The 21,497-nt window shown below is 44.8% G+C and overlaps 3 protein-coding genes across 4 annotated transcripts; 2 read left to right on the top strand and 1 right to left on the bottom strand.

Annotated features, from left to right (window-relative positions):
• The first annotated feature begins 494 nt into the window (after positions 1-494).
• ift46 (intraflagellar transport 46 homolog (Chlamydomonas)) lies at positions 495-2,624 on the top strand. Its single transcript, XM_085344041.1, has 6 exons — positions 495-552; positions 760-906; positions 1,216-1,508; positions 1,723-1,816; positions 1,895-2,026; positions 2,167-2,624. Exons 2-6 carry the CDS (start codon positions 778-780, stop codon positions 2,518-2,520), a joined length of 1,002 nt encoding a protein of 333 aa, XP_085200167.1. The 5' UTR covers positions 495-552; positions 760-777; the 3' UTR covers positions 2,521-2,624.
• Positions 2,625-3,850: 1,226 nt separating this feature from the next.
• Positions 3,851-21,497, top strand: LOC146634964 (RPA-related protein RADX). The gene is made up of 19 exons (XM_085344267.1): positions 3,851-3,948; positions 4,983-5,094; positions 5,186-5,375; positions 5,447-5,556; positions 6,246-6,383; positions 6,802-6,968; positions 7,353-7,509; positions 7,879-7,987; positions 8,903-8,994; positions 9,125-9,250; positions 9,337-9,441; positions 9,564-9,737; positions 9,856-9,980; positions 11,000-11,259; positions 11,336-11,386; positions 11,539-11,582; positions 12,029-12,310; positions 12,414-12,563; positions 21,373-21,497. The coding sequence occupies exons 1-19, from the start codon at positions 3,886-3,888 to the stop codon at positions 21,495-21,497; spliced, it is 2,580 nt and encodes an 859-aa protein (XP_085200393.1). The 5' UTR covers positions 3,851-3,885.
• LOC146634965 (nuclear factor 7, ovary-like) lies at positions 15,639-17,036 on the bottom strand. 2 transcript variants are annotated; one of them, XM_085344018.1, is made up of 2 exons: positions 16,994-17,024; positions 15,639-16,783 (listed from the first exon to the last, which is right to left on the bottom strand). In XM_085344018.1, exon 2 carries the CDS (start codon positions 16,419-16,421, stop codon positions 15,639-15,641), a length of 783 nt encoding a protein of 260 aa, XP_085200144.1. In that variant the 5' UTR covers positions 16,422-16,783; positions 16,994-17,024. The 2 variants fall into 2 exon arrangements, with proteins under 2 accessions (XP_085200144.1, XP_085200152.1); XM_085344026.1 differs by having other exon boundaries at positions 15,639-17,036.

Genomic DNA, 21,497 nt, shown 5'->3' with positions numbered 1-21,497 from the left:
CACTTCAGGAAACCTTTCCCTGCGTGTTCATCAGAAATATATTGATGACAATGAGCCTCAATAGTTTTTCTTTTTATATAGAATTGATTTTTGTGGTTTTAAAATAGTTTTGTTAACATGTTTATTTATTTATTTTTATTTCAGTCTTTCACTCTCCAGATTTAGAAGAGCCTCAGCCATCCATCTGTTTGATTTCCATTCAGCAGTCAAGAGGAGCTGAGAGATTATGAGATTCCAACAAATATAGAACTGACTCTTCTGTATTCACTTCACTCCAATAATAAATGCACCACTGTTTTATTTTCTTCCAGTTACTTTAAAGCACTTATTTTTTATATAATATAATATAATATAATATAATATAATATAATATAATATAATATAATATAATATAATATAATATAATATGCCTTGGAGCTGGAGCTTCTGCTCTCATTAGATTCTAACTACACTACCCAAGATGCCCTGCCCGTCCCGTTGCCAGGATACGTAACATTCCACAAAGGCCATTTTGACGCCGAAAAGCGAGTTTGGTTTGAACTCAGACGACAAGTAAGACATTTAAAACATATTTATCAGATTTGAGTTTAGCTCTGCCGGCAGGTCGTTTGTCTCTGCATGCCGAGTGTGTGCTGTCTCAGGTGGGTTAATCGGCTTAAAACCGCCGGTGTCGGCTTCTTGTTAGCTGTCTGCTGCTAGGTGGCTAATGCTACTGTAAACCGTTGTTTCTGATGGAGGTTTTACTGTGTCCGCCCGCAGCTGACCCGCCGGGCTCCGATGGAGCGGGCTGACCGGGACAGAGGAGGCCGCCTGCTGAAGAACCAGCCGTACGACGAGAGCCTGGATGTGGCGGACGCCGAGGAGGTACCGAGCGTGTACAGCCCGACTTCCCGCAGCCAGCCCCAGGTAATCTCCTCCTGTCCTTGCAGAGAGCTCCGGTTTAACCGGTGATCGTGACGCCTGCTCGTGTTTCTTCATTATTTAAAGCTCAAAGTGTTTCCAGTCACAAACTCGTCTGTGTAGAAACTGTGTAGAAATGACAGAAGAGTGAATCTGGTAATGTTGAGTGAGCATCATGTTTTAGAGCCCCAGTTTTTATTAAAACACTAAATAAAGTTTCCTTCCATCAGAGTTGAACTGTAAGCTGAGTCAGTCCTGCCATGCTCCAGGTTGGTCTCAGGTCACATGACCTGGTTTTGTTTCTTCGTCTTTCAGGTGGAGTTCAGGAGGAGCAGCAGGAGGGTTCACAGCCTGATGTCGGCCCACAGCAGCAGCGACGAGTTTGACGAGGACCATGGGAGGGGGAAGGAGCCGGGAGGGGGGCGGCCAGAAGAGGAAGAAGAGGATGATGACGAAGAAGATGATGATGACGATGAGGACTCCGAAGATGACGAATCGGAGGAGGACAGCAAGCTCCACAAGGCGCCGGAGGGCCTGTATGATCCCGCCGACTACGCCAACCTGCCCGTCAGCACCGACATCAAAGAGCTGTTCCAGTACATCACACGGTGAGCAGAGACACACATGTGGCAACTCATGTTTTTTAACACCATCTGGTGCTTGTTTATGCTAAAAATAAAAAAACCTTATCAAAGTTTATTGATAAAGCACCGAATCACAACAACAGTCACCTCAAAGCACTTTATTTGTTAAAGACCCTGCAGTAAATCACGTAGTTGTCACGCACACATCTGGAGTTTCCGTGTTTTGTGTTTGTCTCAGATACACCCCCGAGTCCGTTGAGCTGGAGCACAACCTGAAGCCGTTTATCCCGGACTTCATCCCTGCAGTGGGAGACATCGACGCCTTCCTCAAGGTTCGAACACATTCGCACCTGATAGCATAGAAAGCACGACCTCTGACCTCAGAGTGACCTCATGTTGTAATCCCACAGGTGCCGAGGGCCGATGGCAAACCGGACAACCTGGGGCTGCTGGTTCTGGATGAGCCCAGCGTGAAGCAGTCGGACCCGACGGTGCTGTCGCTGTTTCTGTCGGAGGAGACCAAGCAACACGGCGCCACCGAGGTACACACACACCTGTACGCACGCACACACACACCTGTATGCACGCACACACACACATCTGTACACACACGCACACATCTGTACGCACACACACTCAGCATTAAAGTCAGAGTCACTCCTCATTGTTTCCTTTCCTGCAGGTGAAGAAGGTGACGAGCATCGCCAACCCTCAGAGCAACCCGCGGGCGGTGGACAGCTGGGTGGAGAGCATCAGCGCGCTGCACCGCTCCAAGCCGCCAGCGAGCGTCCAGTACAGCAGACCGATGCCTGACATCGACAGCCTGATGCAGGAGTGGCCAACCGAGCTCGAGGAGCTGCTGGACCGCCTGCAGCTGCCGTCCGCCCGCCTGAACTGTGACCTGCTGCAGTATGCGGACATTGTGTGCAGCCTGCTCGACATCCCCGTCTACGGCAGCCGCGTCCAGTCCCTGCACCTGCTCTTCAGCCTCTACCTGGAGTTCAGAGACTCGCAGCACTTCACGCGCAGAGCTTAGTGGCTGGAAGTACCACATCCAAACGGTCACAAAAGTCTGTTCAGGAACTGAAAACTAACCCCAGATGTTCGACTATTTTGTGGCTGCTGTAAAAGTTTTTATTAGCTGAGAACCTGTTGCTCTGCTTTTGTTTATTTCCTCCTTTTGTTTTCTGTTTGTCCTCTGAAATAAAAGCCATGTTCAGGCTCTTTGTAAAAACACAGCTTTCGAGCTTCATCTAACCTAAGCTTGCTTTCACTGCTCACCTGTGCCACCTGCAGCAGCCTGAATACTTCAGGGACCAGATGAAGGTCCTTGATAAACGCTGTAATAAACCAGCCGCTCAGAACAAGGTCACTGTCTGAACATCTGTAAAGTCCTGTGCCTGCAAAAAACGCCTGTTACTCAAAGATGCCCGTATATATTATATGTAATTAATAAAGTAAACTCCGTGAGTGTAACCCAGTCATAGATTACATATTGTTATAATTACACAAAATGTGTTCTTTATACCTGACTGTTAGGACCTTCAAGCCTGTATTTGTATTCATTATGGTTAGAGCCCCTCCTCATTGTTCTTCTTCTTTGGTGCAACCCTGTAAATACAGTGTACCCCTTTCCCTCTCCCGTTTTCTACAATTCCCCTGTGGGGGAGGTGGGTGTCATTTCCCTGTACCACATGTAATTCATATTTACCCACCCTGATGTTTCTGATTGCGATTTTAGTTCAATTATTGTCATCATTATGCCTGTGTTTTGTTAGACGCTATAATTGTGTAGTATGTGTGTGCCACAAATGTGGTGCCATTAATGCTAGCACGAATATATAATTATGGCTAGCTTGGAAGTTGTGATGGGTTGAGCGAACCCCCCACTGTTTGTATTTGGTTGTAGGAGCTGGAGCGAGCAAGTTATTTACTCGGAGGTCTTTCTTTTACCTTTCTTTGTCAGGTATGTCAGATTTTTTGCTGGTGTTTTTTTTTCTTATGTCAAAAATGTTCCATGTAACTTTGTACTTTATGTTTAATGGAAAAATAAACGCAGAGCCTTTTCTACAATTCCCCTGTGGGAGAGGAGCTGGAGCGAGCACGTGTTTACTTGGAGGTTTTTCTTTTACCTTTCTTTGTCAGACACAACGCAGAAACACACGGTTACATGAGGTCAAAGGTCAAGTTTGAAAGCTCCAAATATAACTTTAAAAGACGTTTTTAGAAGTTTTCTTTAGGTGTGTTTTACTTCTAAACATTTAGATTTTTAACACTAATTTAACAAGTAATCCTATTTTGTTCTATTAGTATTTTAAGTCATAAATACTAAACAAGAAAATCTGCGTCTCCTCCCTCCTCCCACAATGCACCGCACTGTTATTGTTTGGGCTTCTTCAACATGGCAGCCGCGGGCTGCCTCTTCCAGAGAACCCTGGCCCGGTCCAGACCCGGTACTAACAAGGTGTGCTTCCTCTACTTACAGCCGCCAGGACGATCTTGATCGGTCTGATTGATTAACCGGTTCCCACAGCTGCTAAATCCCCCGCCTTTTTGCCGCCACCCCATCCTCCACCAGACTCCATTCAAAAACCTTCAGCTTTATCTTGACCAGCGCAGTCAGTATGACGTGTTAGCGCTGCTGAATGATTCTCACATTAAAAAAACATATGTGATATAGAAAAGGATCCGCTATGTTTACCGACCGAATACTAAATTAATATTACATAATAGAGACGTAGAAACATGTCCAAACTGTCTTGTATCCGCTAGCTTTTAGCCTGTAAGAAACATGCTTAAATGTCAGATTGTGGATGAGCTGCTTGAAAGCACTTCCTAAAAAGAAACAGCAACCCGTCTGGTGACTGAATGTTGTGCCGAAATCAAATTAGGATCATAAGTATTTAGAAAAATAGCCGGATGTGTTTTGGGTTTGTTCATTTGAAGGTGCGGAATAAGAAAATCATTGATTAGTACGTTTTTAAAATTGGATTTGGTTTGTGTGACGCACCTCTGCCTGAAGGCGTCAGTAAATTTTTGACAGCGAAATGACGGATTTAGAGTATAACCTGTTTTCATCCTTTAAACATTAATCTGTTTTTATGTTGTACGTGTTGTATTTTGTTTTTAAGGCCACTTATCACTCAGACTTAAAGTAGAAACGATTCTGCTCAATTCCAGCTCCAAAATGTTTTATCCACTTTGTATTCACTAAAACTTTCATCAGTTTTACCTGAATGACAGTTTAAAATAATTATTTTATTTTATTTTGGCCCTTTAAGCTTCCCCCTGCTCCTCCTCCTTTAAGACAACTTTCTTCTCATTGGCTGCCCCTTCTGTCCTCTATGTGATGTCATACAGATCCAAGACTAGAAAAACAGTGATAAACTGAGCTTTTGGAGCAGCAAGTACATACACTGAGCCCATAGTTGGTTGTGATTAATATGAACATCTACAGGTGTAGCAGGAGCTATGCTAACACTTTTTTTTGCCTTGCAGGCATCTCCATCCTCTTCGGTTGTCTGCAGGGAGTTCCTCTATGTGGTGGACTTACAGCGTTATACCAGGGACCAGGGCTTCCCCGTCTACTTCCCCCAGGCCGTCCTCAAAGGTCGGACCCGGTTTTAACTGGTTGTTTGATATATTTCAATCTGATGACGATACTGGTTTTCTTTGGGGTTTTACCAGTTTGATGTCTTCAGGTGACGACTTGTACGACGCCACATTGAGTGATGGGGACTGCCGGGTTCAGGTGACTATGGATCCTGGTCTGAACCGGCTGGTGGAGAGGAACATCCTGCGGCCTGGGCTTGCAGTGAGACACGCCACCTTCAGCACTGCCATTACCGCACAGCTCCCAGAGTGCTCCGGGGCCTTTGGGAAAGGAGACAGGTGAGTGAGGACAATAGAGAAGATGGAGCTGTGATGCAGTCACACCAGCTGACTTGTGTGTGCTCCTGCAGCTACAGGCTGGTGAGCCTGGAGGTGATGGACGAGGATGAAGAAGTCGGGGTCAGATGGTCGGATGTGGACTGGGACTCTTTGCCCTGGTTTGGATCCTCAAAAACTGAAGGTAAGAGGCTAGAAACGAGGAGATTCTGACTCTCAGATTTTTCAGATTTCAGGTTGGAAATGACTTAAACAATTATGAAAATATGAAACGTTTTTTTTATATTCCTTTTCACTGCTGATCTGTTTTTGTTTTGTTACAAATCAACTTCACCGCTTTCATTTTGATCAAGGTTTGATTTCTGCAGCGCTTCTTAGTTAAGAGAAGGTTGACACGATGGCTCTTCTAGTAGCACATATGAAGCATGTGAACCACACAAAAAATGATCTGTTTCATTTCTTCACAAATGTTATTCTGCTCACAACCATCGGCCTCCTCAAAGTGCACGAGTGTGATAAACCCGTTCTTTCTAACTAGTTTACTAGCTTACCATCACCAGTGTGTGAATGGGTGGATGACTGGATGTGTAAAGCGCTATACAAATACAGGCCATTTAGTTTTAGAGTTTTCTGGTGTTTTTGACCCTGAAGAACGTCTTACAATGGCAGCCGCCAGTCACTGGCTATCAGACTGAGATGGATAGAATCATCCTTTACATGAGTAGTGAAGAAAAGAACTGGATAATGATGGACATGATGTCCAAGCTGAACTAAACAGCGAGTGACTTTGAACATTCAGGGAGGGCTGTAAATTAAAAGGTTTGCTTCTAAAATTTTAAAGCTTCTGATTTGCTGATGTTGTTTATCCAGCAGGTCCTTTGGTTCCTCTGAGAGCCAGCAGGACCGTCTTTCTCCCTCTGTGGAACAATGTGGACTACAGCGGGGAGGTGTGGATGGAAGCCACTGATAAAGAGACAGCGGGTCAGGAAGCAGAAGAAGAGCCAGAGGAAGGTATCTATGTCTTATTATTATTAATCCTTTATTTATCCAGGTAAAAAATCTCATTGAGATTAAAAATCTCATTTCCAAGAGAGACCTGGCATCATTAAAAAAACATTCCTTCAAACAAACCCGCTGACTTCTTATTTTTACCATTTATCTGGAAGCCTTTCTTCTCATTGCCTGTCCCCAGAGAGCAGGTGGGTGTGGTGTCTGTCTCTCAATGACATCACACAAATATAAGAGTAGAAAAAAACAGTGTGATTGCCACTTTTAACGTTATCATCGACTGCTAGTACAGGAGATATATGACAGAAGATTGTAATAGTAAATTATAGAATTATAAAATATAAAGTGAGTTAAGACAAATCCGTTCAAACAGGGGATTCATGTCGTTCTTGTTGGCTGGATTGGCTGTGTGTGTTAACAGGACGATGTCCTGCTGTGACCATATCCGAGTTGCGTGAGTCCTACCTGTACGGTCGCCGGGGCATCACCAGAGGCGCCGTCCAACACGAACTGATTGTACGCATCATCAAAAAATCACATCTCATGTATTACGGGAGAACAGACCGGAACTGTGAGTGTCCTTATAAGGTTAGTGTGCACCATTATTGACACTGGCAAAAACGTTAATACAGATTTCTATTATTTATTTACCTATTCACTGTTTAAACTAACTCAAACTTAAACAACATCAGACCGTGTAAACAAGCATTAATTGCTATACCAGCAGGGGAAAATTGCTCATTCAGTCTCATATTTTGTCCAATTTTCTGGAATAATTGGGTATTATTTGTCAAATTTAGCTTAATTGTTTTAAAGAGCCACTCAAGTGAAACAGATAAAGACAGTGTAACAGCCATACGTAACACGCCTTTGTTCATAGTAGTACAAAGGATGTAATTACCAGAGGACCTAATGCTGATCCCTGAGGAACTCCAGACTTTATAAACTGTTCTCTCGCTCCCTCTGCTTCAGGCGGTGCTGGAGGTGAACGATCGGACAGGAAATGTGTGGGTGGTGTTGTGGAACAGTGTATGTGTCAGCTGGTACCGCTGCCTCAAGCCTGGTGACATCATCAGCCTGAGACGCTATCGAGTCAAACAGCATTACCAGGCTGAGCTCAACGACATAGGTACACAGGACCAAAGCAATGAGACTTTTTTAGTCATTTTTTCCTTTTTCAAACTCCGGTACTTTTGGGTAAAAGGTGTTTTATGATGTGCAGATTTTAAAGCTTAACATATTATTATATTAACTTCACCCTAAAACTCAGTTTGAACTGCTGATTCTTTGCTTTTGTGTCCAGTGGCCCTCTCATTGAGTCTCCCCACTTGTGTTATTCACACACGTCTATATTTAATCTTTCATTTTAGCCTTTTCAACTTCTCAGTTACCTTTAAATCTCACCACAGGTTAGAAGGCAGACTTATTCTAACTGAACATTGTATACGTGGGAACCTGTGACTCACAGTTATCGCTCTGATTCTGTTTTTCTGTGCAGAGATCAGTGTGAACAGCAGAAATCCTGCTGCACAGATTTCTGTCCTCCAAGAATCCACTGTTTCACCTGACTATCTTCCCCCTGCACCCACCTACAGCTTCTACAACAGGTACATGATCCTGTTTGCACATGAGGACTCTACTCAAACCCTTAGAGCAGTGTTTCCCAAACTCTTTGAGCCACGGCACATATTTCACATCAGAAAAATCACAAAGCACACCACCAAACAAAAATGTCACAAAAACCATTTTTATTGAAATATAATGATAATCTGCTCTCAATTTACTTACTTAGTGTGAAACCAGGCCTGCTTAGTTGAACACAAAGCTGATATTCTTGCAGGAACTGAAGAAAGACACACAGGAAGTTCTTCCTCAACAGCTCTGAGTCTTTTTTTTCCTCTTTATTGCAGTCGTACTATAATACTACTCTGTACATTAGTATTTCTTCTTGTCTTCTTCTGTTTTACTGGCGGTTGGCAGTCCACTTAACCCACTTAGTTGAAGAGAATCTAATTGTTCTTCCTGTTCCTGTTCGTCCTGTCACTACACGCAACTCGCTTGGAGTACCAATCTGGTGAAAGTGGATAAACTTCCACGGCACACCTGATAATTTCTTATGTTACACTTATGTGCTGTGGCACAGTGGTGGGAAACACTCCCTTAGAGGCTGCTGTTTGTTTATCTGTTTGTGAGCAAAATTATGAAGACACTATAAAACACTATATATTAGTGAAGCAATTTAGGTTTTAATGTGGGTTTGATCAAAAAACGGGGACTTGGCCTTGGTAGATGTTTTGTGTCCTCTTCTAGTCTAAATAAAGCATTCCTGGCTCCTGTCGGTAACCTTGGTCCTTGCAGCTGAATGTTTCACTGACCCTGAAACTAAACTAGCCCTTCAAACAGGCAAACATCATACATGAGAAATGTCCCCATAATTCAAAGATGTCCTCATTTTGATCGTTTAAAGCTGATGTCCTCTCATGGTTTGAAAGACAAGTGCACACACTGACTCTTTTTGTCAGTAAGGAGCTGCTGGACTGCCCTAACGGTGCTCAATGTGATGTTATTGGCCTGCTGACGTTCTCAGGACGGCCGGAGCGAATCAGGAGCAAGGGTGAGGGAGTTACCATGGCGATAAAAACACACCATGACAACAAAATTTGCTGGTTTTCTTTGAGTTTTCTTTCAGCCACAAAGAAATTGGCTTTTTATTCCTAATTATTATATTTTATTTTAATTTGAAGATGGCAGAGGGGTGGAGCTTCTGGAGTATCGCTGGCTACGATTGGAGGACGGGACGAGTGAGCAGCCAGTCATGGTGAAACTTTTCTCCACGTCTCAGCCAGAAACCCACCTGAGGCTGTACCCACGTGAGACACCGTAGATTTGACTCGTGAACATGTGAATGTGTGTCTACAGCACATTTTATCTTTGTTTACCCGTCCTCCGTCTGCAGTGTCCGTGGTTGTTTGTACACGACTGAAGGTGGTCAGGTCCTCGGATCAAGGTCACAACTGCTTCTACCTGACCAACACCACCTACACACAGGTGTACTGCACAGGTAACACGCTGTGTACGAAGCTAGATTCACATTTTCAGTTGCAGCGTTTCTCCCACTGACTCCCCCTGGCGGTCAATGTTGTGTGTCAACTCTGTCCTCGCTCCTGATTGGTCGACTGCCAGGCCTGGGGCACCACTCAGAGATGAGTTACCGCAGGCTCCGCCCAGTTCGGCAGTTCCTCCAGTGGCTGAGGAGCCAGGACGATGAAGAGGTGCTGAACAGGGCTCTGATTGGAGGCTTCTTCATCTACCCGCCCCCTCCGGTCTCCTTGGAAACATACATGAAGGACAAGAGAGGTCAGCGTGCTGTGTTTATAGCTCCTGACCACAGAGCAGTTTCATTTTTCTGACGGTCGGAGCTTCAATCATCTCAGTGATGATCTTTCGTCTCACCTGTGCTGAATCTAAAACACAGGTGAGCTGGGATTCCTGCAAGGGGCGGAGCTTAAGAGGGAGGTGGAGCAGCTCTGTTACAGGGAGAGACACACCTTCTGTATCCAGGCTACCATCACCATGGTTACTTATAGCCGCAGAGGAGAGGTAACAGCTAGTGCACAATTATCTGTTATGTAAATGTAAACTGCTTTACTTTGTGATCTGATCTGTAAAGTTCAGTTATTTTACATTCCTCATCTGTTCTAACAAAAATACATGCAGAGGTCATGTGACTCATTCAGCATAACAGAGACTGGGTTTGGCAGGTAACCTGTATTCTTTACAATGGCCACTAGAGGGAGATATCTGCGTGTAGAAGGGTGGAGATGACTTCGACGGAGATGAAAGTGTGACAACTTTTTGGTGTTTATTTTCACTGCAAATCTCTCGTTTTCTCTTGTGTTATAAATCAAGTGCACCTCGTTTATTTCAGTCAAGAGTTACGTTAAAGGTTTGATTTGTGCAGCACTTAGTTTAAAGAAGGTTCAGATGACTGACTGAGACAGATTTGACATAATCTATTATTTTATTCATCCTTTGCTTAAATTATAAAGAAAAGAGTTGAGTAGTGACGGATACAAATGGGACCCAATGTGAGTCTTAATTCTTCTAACACAGACTTTGGTGGCCAAACGTCTCTTTTAGTCTTCTTGGCTCAAGCTGAACTAAACAGCAAGTGACTTTAAGCTTTGAGGAAGGGACAAAAGCTGTAAAGTAACAAGCTTGCTTTCAAAACTTAAAACTTCCAGTTTGGACATGGGTCACACGTCTACAGGAAAACAGACAAAGTCCAACAAACACTTTCTTATTAGTTCATATTAGCTGTTTTTCCAATAATCAGTGTAAACATTCAGGAAAGATGCTCGGAAACAAAGCCGGTGTAGCCTCGTGAATAGGAATGTGCCAGCGTTGACCACAGGCTACAGGATAACTCATGTATCACTTTCCTGCTCTCGAGATTCCCCGCAGCGAACATCGGGAAAACACTCGAGCTCCGGCAGCTTTAATTAGTAGAAGATCAGCTCTTTGTGTGAACTGTGTGAAGCGTCTCCATCAGTGTAAACTCCCCGGACCGCCTGGCCTCCTTCTGTTCCTCCTCTAACACCTCCTCGTCTCTCCTTCAGGAGGATCGCTGCTTGTTCTGGACAGACCGAGCTTCATCTCGCTGCCCCTCCTCCGCATCCTCTTCCTCGCCCTCTTCTCGCCACCGCTACGCATCTCCCCCCTCCTCCCCCTCTTACTTCTCCCAACTCCCGTTACCTTCCACCCCTCGTTCCTTCAGACCTCCCCTCTCCTCCTCCCCCTCGTCCCCCTCTCTCTCTCTGACCTCTCCGTCCTCACTGGTCAGTAAGTCGACGCCTTGTCCTCCGGACCGCAGAGCAGGGTGAGACTTTAAACCGGCTTTGACTGCACCGCTCAGCTCTGACCGCGAGTCACACTCACCATGTTTGTTTCAGCAGGAAGTCGTGGAAGAGGAAGCAGCTTCTGCAGACGGACACGCCAAACAAGAGGTCAGTTCTGAGGGGGATGTCACTGACTCCGGGTCATCGGGTTATATTAATGTATAAACTGCATACCGCACTATTCCAGTGTCTGACTAGTCAGAGCTCCTCGTGACAGGTGAACTCTAATCTAAGGAGGTTGAATTGTTTTGTCCCTTCAGAAGTCCCCGGATCACACTGCAGCCGGAGCAGAACAACAAGACGGGTAAGACTGAATGTTGTTTTAAAGAAACTGCACTTTGCTGAGAGGAAGTTTCTGTATGACCCAATCTAAAACTCATAGAGAGCCTTTGTTTACATGAAGTCCTCAGAAAATCTGTGCTCCTCACAAGTGACCTTTCTGTGACCAGAGAGGCTGTAATCATTTAAAAGGAAAAAAACAGAAATACTAGTCCTCACAAGATTCGATGCTCGTAGGTGAGAAAAACAATAATCAAATGTGGTGCTAACAAGAAGACAAAAGGACAGAGACCAGAAAAACAACTTTTCATAAAAGAGACCCAACTGTGCTCCTTGTGTCTGCCAGAATAGGCCTCACAGATGACAGAACATAAAAAGATGATGGTAATCATGGAGCTACGGTGCTCCTGAGTGACCACGGGGACGGCGTTCCTCATAGTACGATGTTCTCGATCTTCTGTCTGTCTGCAGTGATTCTCTTTGAAGCCTCTATGGAGTTCCTTGAAAACACAAACTCTGATGACAACAATGATGAAGACGATGACGACGATGATAATGACGCTGATGACGCCTCGTCTTTTGTTACTGCCCACACTTTGCCGGCCTTCCCACCTGTTGCTGTGGAGACGCTCCCGATGCGTTACGACCACGCCCACAGAGAGGAGCAGGTGGCTGCGGTGGCAATGGGAGGGCGGGCGACGCCTGAGAGGTTTGACTCCACCCTCGATGGCTACTACACATTGAGACTGAGAGGTACACTTTAATAAGCGCACTGGTAACCATGGTGACTGTCATGATATCTTATTGAGACACGGTCAGATTTTCCAAATGTAAATGAACCACTCTGTCCCCTCAGCTCTCTCAGACGGAGTGCTGATCGACGCCGTCTTCCTCCCCCATGCCTCATCTTCCTCTCCCGCTTCTCTCCTCTCGTCTCGCTCCAACACCTGGACCTCCATCTTATCACACGGAGCCTTCTCCTCGCACACTCCTCCACCATCACCAGGTCAGTGAACACACACAGTGCAGTGGTTCCCAATCTTTTTTTTTGCTGGGCCCCCCTTTGTTTTACAAGAAAAATGTCCCCCCCTTCACAAACACATCCTCCAACCACACACGCCCATAATTTGCTCCATTGCGGTTTATTTCACACCTCAAACATTTAGTAAACAATTAAGCAAATACAAGTAATCTGCAATAAATTACAGGTAGTAAGAAAATAAACTACACACAACGTCAAAGGTTTTCACGTCACGCTGTGCGCCACGTCATTGTTTACATGAGATGAATTGCAGAATGATAGATAGAGACAAAATACTGTTAATCTGACTGTCTGCAGGTTTTACATGCAGTTACTGTCCCTCTATTTACAAAGGCAGAGGCGTCACGGTGTGATTATTTTACATGCAGTTGTTTGTTTGTTTTTCCTGCGTAATAATTCAACATTACTATCAATGCATTTTTCAAAAAATGCCTCTCTGTGCAAAATGGGTTTAAAAACATAAACAGCTGTGGGATCCTGTTTGTCTGTGATTTGAACCAAGGGAACAAATCGTGGCAGGATCAGCCTGATGTTATTTGTATCCCGCTGTAACTTTACTGTATAAAGAGCAAACATCTCCAACATGTCAGGAGTAGTTCGTCATTACAACAAGTGTTTGTGAACTAAAAATCAAGAATGTGGGATCCTGTTTGTCCGTGATTTAAACAGCCCAGCGCTGCTCCCGATGAAGGGAAAACCAATTCTGCAGGGAGACCTACCTCGGCACTTGTGCAGGTGAAGCCAAAGGGAAGATTTGCTTCACCATATTTTCTAGTGTTTGGCTTAGAATGAAGTTGGTTTGGAAACATATTCAGCGATGCTTCATCTCCTGCTTTGCGTTTTTGGAGGCGCCCGTGCTAGCAGTGTCCAACTAACAGAAACAGTTGCCTCTGCCATGTTTTCCTGTTTCTTCTTTCTGTGTAGCCGCTAGTTCGAAAGTTTATTTCCTCTCAGGTTTCTTACTTTCAGTAAAGTTTCACTGTTAGAGCCCTGACCAGCATCCTGCAGCATCTGGAGCAGCTGTGTGGTGCTGTCATGGCAATAAGGATCCAAATCTGTGGGGATGTTTCCAGCAGGGGTTATAACCTGCAGGCAGCAAGGTGTGCCTAATAAAGTGGCAGTGTTTATGTCCCAGTGCAGCAGCATCAGAAAACGGTGGTTTACATCTCTGTTACAGGAGACCTGAAGAGTTAAAACACCAGAGAAGAAAATCTAAACGTTACACAAAGAACATAAAAGAAGTAAACTTCATAAAAACTTCACAAATGATGCTTTAAATGAAAAATAAATCCCTGTAAATAATTCAACAGGTCACATGTTAGAACCACCTTAACTAAACTCTGTAGCCGCTCACTGTGGTTTGTCCCAGCAGCTCTTAGGAAACAAACTGCTAACTTCAGTGTCAGCACACACTGTTAGTAAACTATGCAACACTGAATTCAGGTTTCAGTTGTGTTAAGTTGTGAAGTTGTGATGAAAGTCTTCTTACTGACACAGGTAGGATGGTCAGGCGTCCTCTGTTCCTTCACCGTTCATGAACTGTCACTTATAAAATGCTGCCAAACATCAACTACACTCAATAACTAAACGTGTGCAGGTTAAAGTGATGGACGCCCAGATCTGCACTCCAAATACAAACAGACTAAAGGTGTTTCCTCCAGAAACAAAGACAATATTTACAAAGGTCTCACAGGTAAATTGTGAGCGATCACAGCAGCATCTCATCCTGACTAACAGCTTTTAGATGCAGGGAGAGCGTCGTGGTTCAGAGGTGGTTCAGCAGATGATGAAGGCCTTTCTGTTGCATTGTGTAGTGCTGTGGAGGCCATGATGGTCGACTGGGTCTGCTTCTACTGAACTCACAAACACTTCTGAGGTATTTACACCTGAAGCCTCATTGAATGTGAGTCAGAAACAAACGGCTCAGCTGTGATTAATGGATGTTTCCCTGCATTTCTATTTTCACACACTTTATTTCTTACAGCAGGAAAACTGAACAGAATGTATGTAAGAGGTCAGAGTGAGGATGACGTCACTTAATACAGGAAATACATGTTTGTCTGTTTTGATGATGAAGGACTTCTTCAGCTCTGTAAACAGCTACACTTGAGAGGACAGAGGTGATTTCATGGATCAATAACAATGTGTTTATCAGCTTTCATCATCGCAGTGCAGACATGACGTCAGATCTATCAGAGTGAAGGCCGTCTCTCTGATGACGTCACAGAGCAGAGTCCTTCTGTCCAATAAAGGATCTCAGATCAGCTGCTGCCATCTTGTGGCCACAGTTGGTTACTGTCTCTGAAAGTTGTCTCATGTTTCCTGTTGTCCTGCTAACAAAGGCTGGAGCTCATCATGCTGAGAGGGCAGCAGCATTTTGTGGCTCTTCACACATGTTCATTATATTCTGATGATCCTGGATGGAGACAAACTACAGATAAGTGTGTTCAGCCCAACTAGTTTATCTCATTACAGCAGTTTGATGTTTCCCTTTGAATCCCCCTGAAGATCCTGACAGTGAAGCACGTACATAATACTCCAGCCTTTCAACTCTGAGCTTATTTAGTTCTATTAATACACTGAAATCTCATTTGTGTCATGAAGAAAGTCTTTAATCAAACAGAATTCAAAGATCAGAAACATTTCATATATGGAGTTAAACATGAATCATTGTTTCAACAACATATTTATTGTTGTCATAAACAGACAAGAAGACAACAACAAACTGCTCCTCCCATTCAACACATGTCAGTCCATATCCCAGCAAACTAAATCATCTCCATTTACACATCAAATAGAAACATGAATCACTTGTAATGATTAGAAACTTGATAGAATTTCAAATCTAGTTTGGGGAGTCATTCAGTGAGAAACAGTGAAATGATTTTCCATGTGAAAAGGTGGACAGCAGAAACAGAAAGAAACAGTGAAACTAAAAGAGAAACAAAGAGCTTTGGAACAACGAGGCAGCAGGAGGACAGCTGCAGTTTAACAGCTTCAACTCACTGACAGGAAACAACATTAGAAACATCATCATCCTCAACTCATCTGCTGCACTGACACTGACACCTTCAACGGACACACCTTTGCTTTACCAACAGTGCTAATGAATGGAAACATCCTGTGAGTGAAAGTGTGTGTGAAGGTGTGTATGTGTGTGTTAGTATCAGGATCAGAGAACGACAGCTTTCCTCTGTTCCAGTCCAGATTCACTCTGATCCTCTGGAGCTTCTTCTGGACTGAGAGAGCAGTGAAAGGAGCTGATGGTGAGTGTGTGTAGTACGTACCTAAACTGCACCCTATTACCCATAATCCAGACTGTATGCTTCCCTTCCTCTGCACAGACTCTGCTAACACACCCAGTGCCCACCCTGTACTGTCTCCTACATCAACATCCCAGCTGTGAGTCCCTGAGTTAAAGCCCTCAGAGCCCAGGACAGAGCAGGGAGGATCAAATCTCTCTGGATTATCAGGAAGCTGCTGCCTCTCTCCTCCTCTCACACTGGTCAGATCTTCAGACAGGATGAGGTTTGGATGAGCAGTGTTTGGGTCCAGAATGAGAGGAGTGTAGGAGACCATGTCCTTCATGTTGTTCCAGATGTTGAAGGTCAGGTTGCCCAGGTGTTTGGCCTGGTCTATCAGAGCTCCTGAGGGCAGCTGTGGATCATCCAGCAGGGGGCAGCGCTGGACTCTTTCCACTGCAGCCTTGTAGTTGTGCAGGAATGAGACGTCTTCAGCTCTCAGCTCCTCCTCTGTGGCTCTGACTGTGTCTGAAAGAGCTGCTATCTCTCTGCTCAGAGCCTCCATCTTCTCCTTCATCATCCCACTCTTCTGCTCCTCTTCCTCCCTCAGTGCAGCCAGCCTGGCCTCCTCTTCCTCTGCTAGAAACTGGTGAAGCTTCTTAAACTGCTCCTTAATCTGCCTCTCTGTGTGTCGGGCCTGGACCTTAATGTGTTCTGCTGTTTGATCAAACTCCACTTGAACTTCTTCACAAACCTTTAACTTCTTCTTTAAGGGCTCCAGAGTTTCCTGAAGTTCCTTCTTGTGTTGTTGTGCAGCTTCATCGATGGGTCTGAATCTGTGATTGGTGTGATTTTCTGAGTCTCTGCAGACGACACAAACTGGCTGCTGATGGTCCAGACAGAAGAGTTTGAGTTTCTCAGAGTGCAGACTGCAGAGAGCCTCTGAAGCTCTCTGATCTCTCTCCTGTAGGAACGACTCACACAGGTTCTTTAAAGCTCGGTTTAAAGGTGGATCATAAACTGATATTTCCTTACAAACTGGACACTCGTGTGTTGGTCTCTCTCTCCACCATCTCTTCAGACAGTCTTTACAGAAGCTGTGGCTACATGACAGAATAACAGGATCTCTGAAGACCTCCTGACAGACCGGACAGCAGAGATCCTCCTCTGATCTGGAAGCCATTGAGTCTGTGAGTGAAGCTGAAAACAGCAGACAGGAAGTACAGTCAGTCCTGGCTCCCCTCCCTCCTCTACCACCTTCACTGAAACTTCCTTTGAGTCGTGTTTTTGCTCAAACTCACATTCAGTGTGTGGAGCGTCAGCAGCTTGAAGCAGCAGTGTTGGAGTTTTCCACTTTTCTCTCCTGTAGCTGGACTCACTCAGAGGAAGCTGCTAGTTTGGTCTGAGCTCAGTCTGATCGTCTGTGCGACTCTCTTTACTGAGGACGAAGAACTTCCTGTTTCCTGGTTTGTCACATTTGAGTGACGTGAGGGGAGGAGACAAATGTTGCTGTTTGACTTTTAACTAAGGTGTGTTTCAATCCTTCCTGCAGCGCAAAAGCTGTAAAACAGGTTTTGTCTTTTCACCTCCACAGGTCACAACATGAAACCTGTTGTGAAGTTTATAAAATAAAGTGTCACTCGGTGGTGCAGCTGTTTGTCAGCTTCTATTTTAGACTTTGTTCTGGTTCTTGTTCAGGTTCCCAGCAGTGGGAGTGTAATGCAGTCACACACACACAGGTGGTGTTAAGGTGGATTCACTTAGTTACAGACAGTGGTGTTATTTCCTGTAACTAAGGTGTGTTTCACTCCAAAGTTCAGACATTAACCTGCCAGAAGTTGTAAAAGTTACTGATAAAGAGCTTTTATCTCATTTCACATGGAGGTCAGAGCATGAAAGCTGTGATGCAGCAGTTTGAGGAAACTTGCTGCTGATATAAAATATTTTTTGTGGTTTTACAAAATATATAAAAGAGCAGAAAGAAAAGAAATGAGTGTAAAGACTGCAGCAAAATGCATGTTTTAGTGTGAGTTGGTTCATCTGATCTGGTTGTGTAAAAGTCACTGCATGACACTGAGTGTTACTTTTGTGTTACTGACACTCATCTCTGACTCAGAGAAACGATTTCTCCCCTGTGATGTTCACACAGTGGTGAGTTACATGTGTGTGGAATTTTTCACATTTTATAGAATTAAATTTCCTCTTACTTTCTTTTTTGTTAACCTGAGTCACTGATCATTTGCAGTATTACAGAGTCTGGCAGTCTTTGCATGATGTCCACGTCACTGTACGTTTCTAGCTGACTCTCAGGTGTGACAGGTGTGCCAGCAGGAAAGAGTAATAATAACCTGCATCCTGAGGTTTGTCATGCAGGATTAAAGGAGCCAGGCTTTGTTCACACAGCTGGGATTGTATTTTACACTGACCCTGGGTCAGTATAAGTATCATACAGTTTAAACGAAGCACTGAAACTTGCACATATTTATTACAGATGCACTGAAGAAAAACTGGATATTTAGAGTCAATCTGTGGCTGCGATTAAACACTTTACTGGAAACTTTATTAACCAGTAACTTCATCAGTCATAACAGAAGCTAATATTTCTGTGCTAACATCGTCTAAACCAGTGGTTCCCAAACTTGTTTTTGCTGGGCCCCCCTTTGTTTTACAAGAACCCCCCCCCTTTGTGCGCACTAACACATCCTCCAACCACACACACTCATAATTTGCTCCATTGCGGTTTATTTCACACCTCAAACATTTAGTAAACAATTAAGCAAATACAATTAATCTGCAATAAATTACAGGTAGTAAGAAAATAAACTACTAACTCTTTTACGCTGCGTCCGCACCTACACGGGTATATTTGAAAACGCAGCTGTTTCGTCCACGTAAACGGCGTTTCGAATCACCAAAAATGATGATTTTTTTAAACTCCTTTTTTGCCTTTACGTGTGGACGAGGAATACAGAGTTCGTCACGCAACATCAAAGGCATGTGGCTATTTTCACGCCACGCTGTGCGCCACGTTATTGTTGAGATGAATAGCAGAATGGCAGATAGAGACAAAATACTGTTAATCTTACCATCTTCAGGTTTTACACGCTTACATACACACACAGTTACTGTCCCTCCATTTAGAAAGGCAGAGGCGTCACGATGTGATTATTTTACTGTAGTTGTTTTTTTTGATGTGTAATAATATTCAACATTGCTATCAATGCATTTTCCAAAAAACGCCTCTCTGTGCAAAATGGGTTTAAAAACATAAACAACTGTAGGATACTGTTTGTGATTTAAACAGCCCAGCGCTGCTCCTGATGAAGGGAAAACCAATCCTGCAGGAGACCTACCTCGGCACTTGTGCAGGTGAAGCCAAAGGGAAGATTTGCTTCACCATATTTTCTGGTCTTTGGCTTAGAATGAAGTTGGTTTGGAAACATATTCAGCGATGCTTCATCTCCTGCTTTGTGTTTCTGTGGGCGCCCCGTGCTAGCAGTGTCCAAGCGTTTTGCCCCCCCCTTTTCATACCGTGCCCCCCCCCTGCAATGGTAAATGGCCTGTATTTATATAGCGCTTTACTAGTCCCTAAGGACCCCAAAGCTCTTTACATATCCAGTCATCCACCCATTCACACACACATTCACACACTGGTGATGGCAAGCTACGTTGTAGCCACAGCCACCCTGGGGCGCACTGACAGAGGCGAGGCTGCCGGACACTGGCGCCACCACCACCAGTAGGCAACGGGTGAAGTGTCTTGCCCAAGGACACAACGACCGAGACTGTCCAAGCCAGGGCTCGAACCAGCAACCTCCCGATTACAAGGCGAACTCCCAACTCTTTTTTTTTTTTTTTTTTTTTTTTTTTTTTCTTAAATGACATCAGAAACAGCAGTATGCGACATTACGTGATGGCAGAGCTTCAGTTCATCCTTTGTCATTATTTTTTTTTTTTTTAATAAATAGGACAGGGGGAATGAATGAGAGAAAGAGGGGGAGAGAAAGAAAGAAAACCAAAGGGGAGAAGAGACGGTGAGAAGGGGGGGGAAGAGAGAGAAAAAAAAAAAAGAACTCCTGGGTCACCTGTATGGAGAAAAAAAACAAACAAACAAAAAAAACAAACAGAGGAGACAGCAAACAACAAAGAGTAACATAATAATAGAGAAAACAAAGCACCATCACAATAAACTAGCTAGTCATAGATATCAATATTTACTAAATAATAAATGATATTGTGCAGCACGCAAGATAGACAGCGCACAGTGTGCTTTGAGGCAGCAGCCAAGAAAGCTTTAGTCCGCGTCTGTGAATACCCATGTGTGCATACCTGTGTGGATCAGCATGCTTGCATTCCAAAGGTTTCTCCATGTAATGATCTGCTAGGGAGTGTGGGGGGGCCACAGCCCCGTCCTCCAGGGTGTGAAGCGGGTATGGAGGAGATCAGAACTCCAGACATCCAGAGGCCCCCAGAACACAAGAGACCATGGAAGACCAACAGAGGGGCAGCCGCGCCACTGTTCCAGAAAGAGCTGAGGAGAGTCCCAGATGAGGGCTCGCCCAGCAGCCGCGGAGCAGAAGTCAGGGGGAGTTGCAGTGACGCGCCCGTGAGCTCCGCCGGCCCCCAGCTGCGCCTGAGTGACCGAGCCCCAGGCCGAGAGGCCGGGGGCACCCCACCTCCAAAGGGGCCCGAGCGAGCCCCAGGCCCCGACAAGCGGCCGCCAAGGAGTGAGCCGGTGTGTACCCGGACGCCCACCCCCAGACACAAAGAACCACCAACACACCGACACCTGAGGGAGTCCGCCACCGGCAGGGGAAGTGGTGGTGGGTGGAGATAGGCCTCCAAACCTTGGAGGGCCTGAGGTGTCCCCAGAGAGGTGGCGTCTGATACCCAACCTGACATATAGACACAGACATACAGGCACACACAGACACAAACATCCATTCCCACCCTCATGCTCTCACCACCAGTAGGCAACGGGTGAAGTGTCTCGCCCAAGGACACAACGACCGAGACTGTCCAAGCCAGGGCTCGAACCAGCAACCTCCCGATTACAAGGCGAACTCCCAACTCTTGAGCCACGATCGCCCTGCAATGTCTTTGGGCACAGTTTGGGAAAGTCTGCTATAGAGAGAAATGTCCTCATAACGCAGAAATGTGATCGTCAAACAGTAATATCCTCACAGTGTGTAACTTGTAATGTCACAGTGTAAAAATGTCCTCATAAATACAAATGTCCTCTTTGTACACAATGTCCACACTGAGCAGAAACACTTACATTATCAAAATGTCCTCTTAAAGCAGAAAGCTTCCTGCAGAACAGAAATGTCCTTCTATTGCAGACTTGTCCCCAAAATGCAGGAACGTCCTAATAAGCAGAAATGTCCTTGTAATGCATAGACCACAAAGCAGAAATATCCTCTTAATTAAAAATGTCCTCACAAACTAGATATGTTCCCACAGAGCATATCTGGTCACACCTTCCCACACACAAAGATGTGATAGTAAAGGGTCTTCTCTTTGCCTCTCAGGTGACCTTATCGCTATGGCGTCCCAGCTGACCAATCAGAGGCTGGTGTGCATTGTAGAGGCGTGTCATCTGGGTGGAGCTACAACTGAACTCGTCCTAAGCAGAGCCTTTCAGCTGACCAACTGA

This window comes from Diplotaxodon limnothrissa, linkage group LG3, assembly GCF_057381915.1.
Source record: "Diplotaxodon limnothrissa isolate DT_005_m linkage group LG3, D_limnothrissa_male_GT1.1, whole genome shotgun sequence".
NCBI classification, from domain to species: domain Eukaryota; kingdom Metazoa; phylum Chordata; class Actinopteri; order Cichliformes; family Cichlidae; genus Diplotaxodon; species Diplotaxodon limnothrissa.
This window is presented reverse-complemented; position numbering and strand designations above follow the sequence as displayed.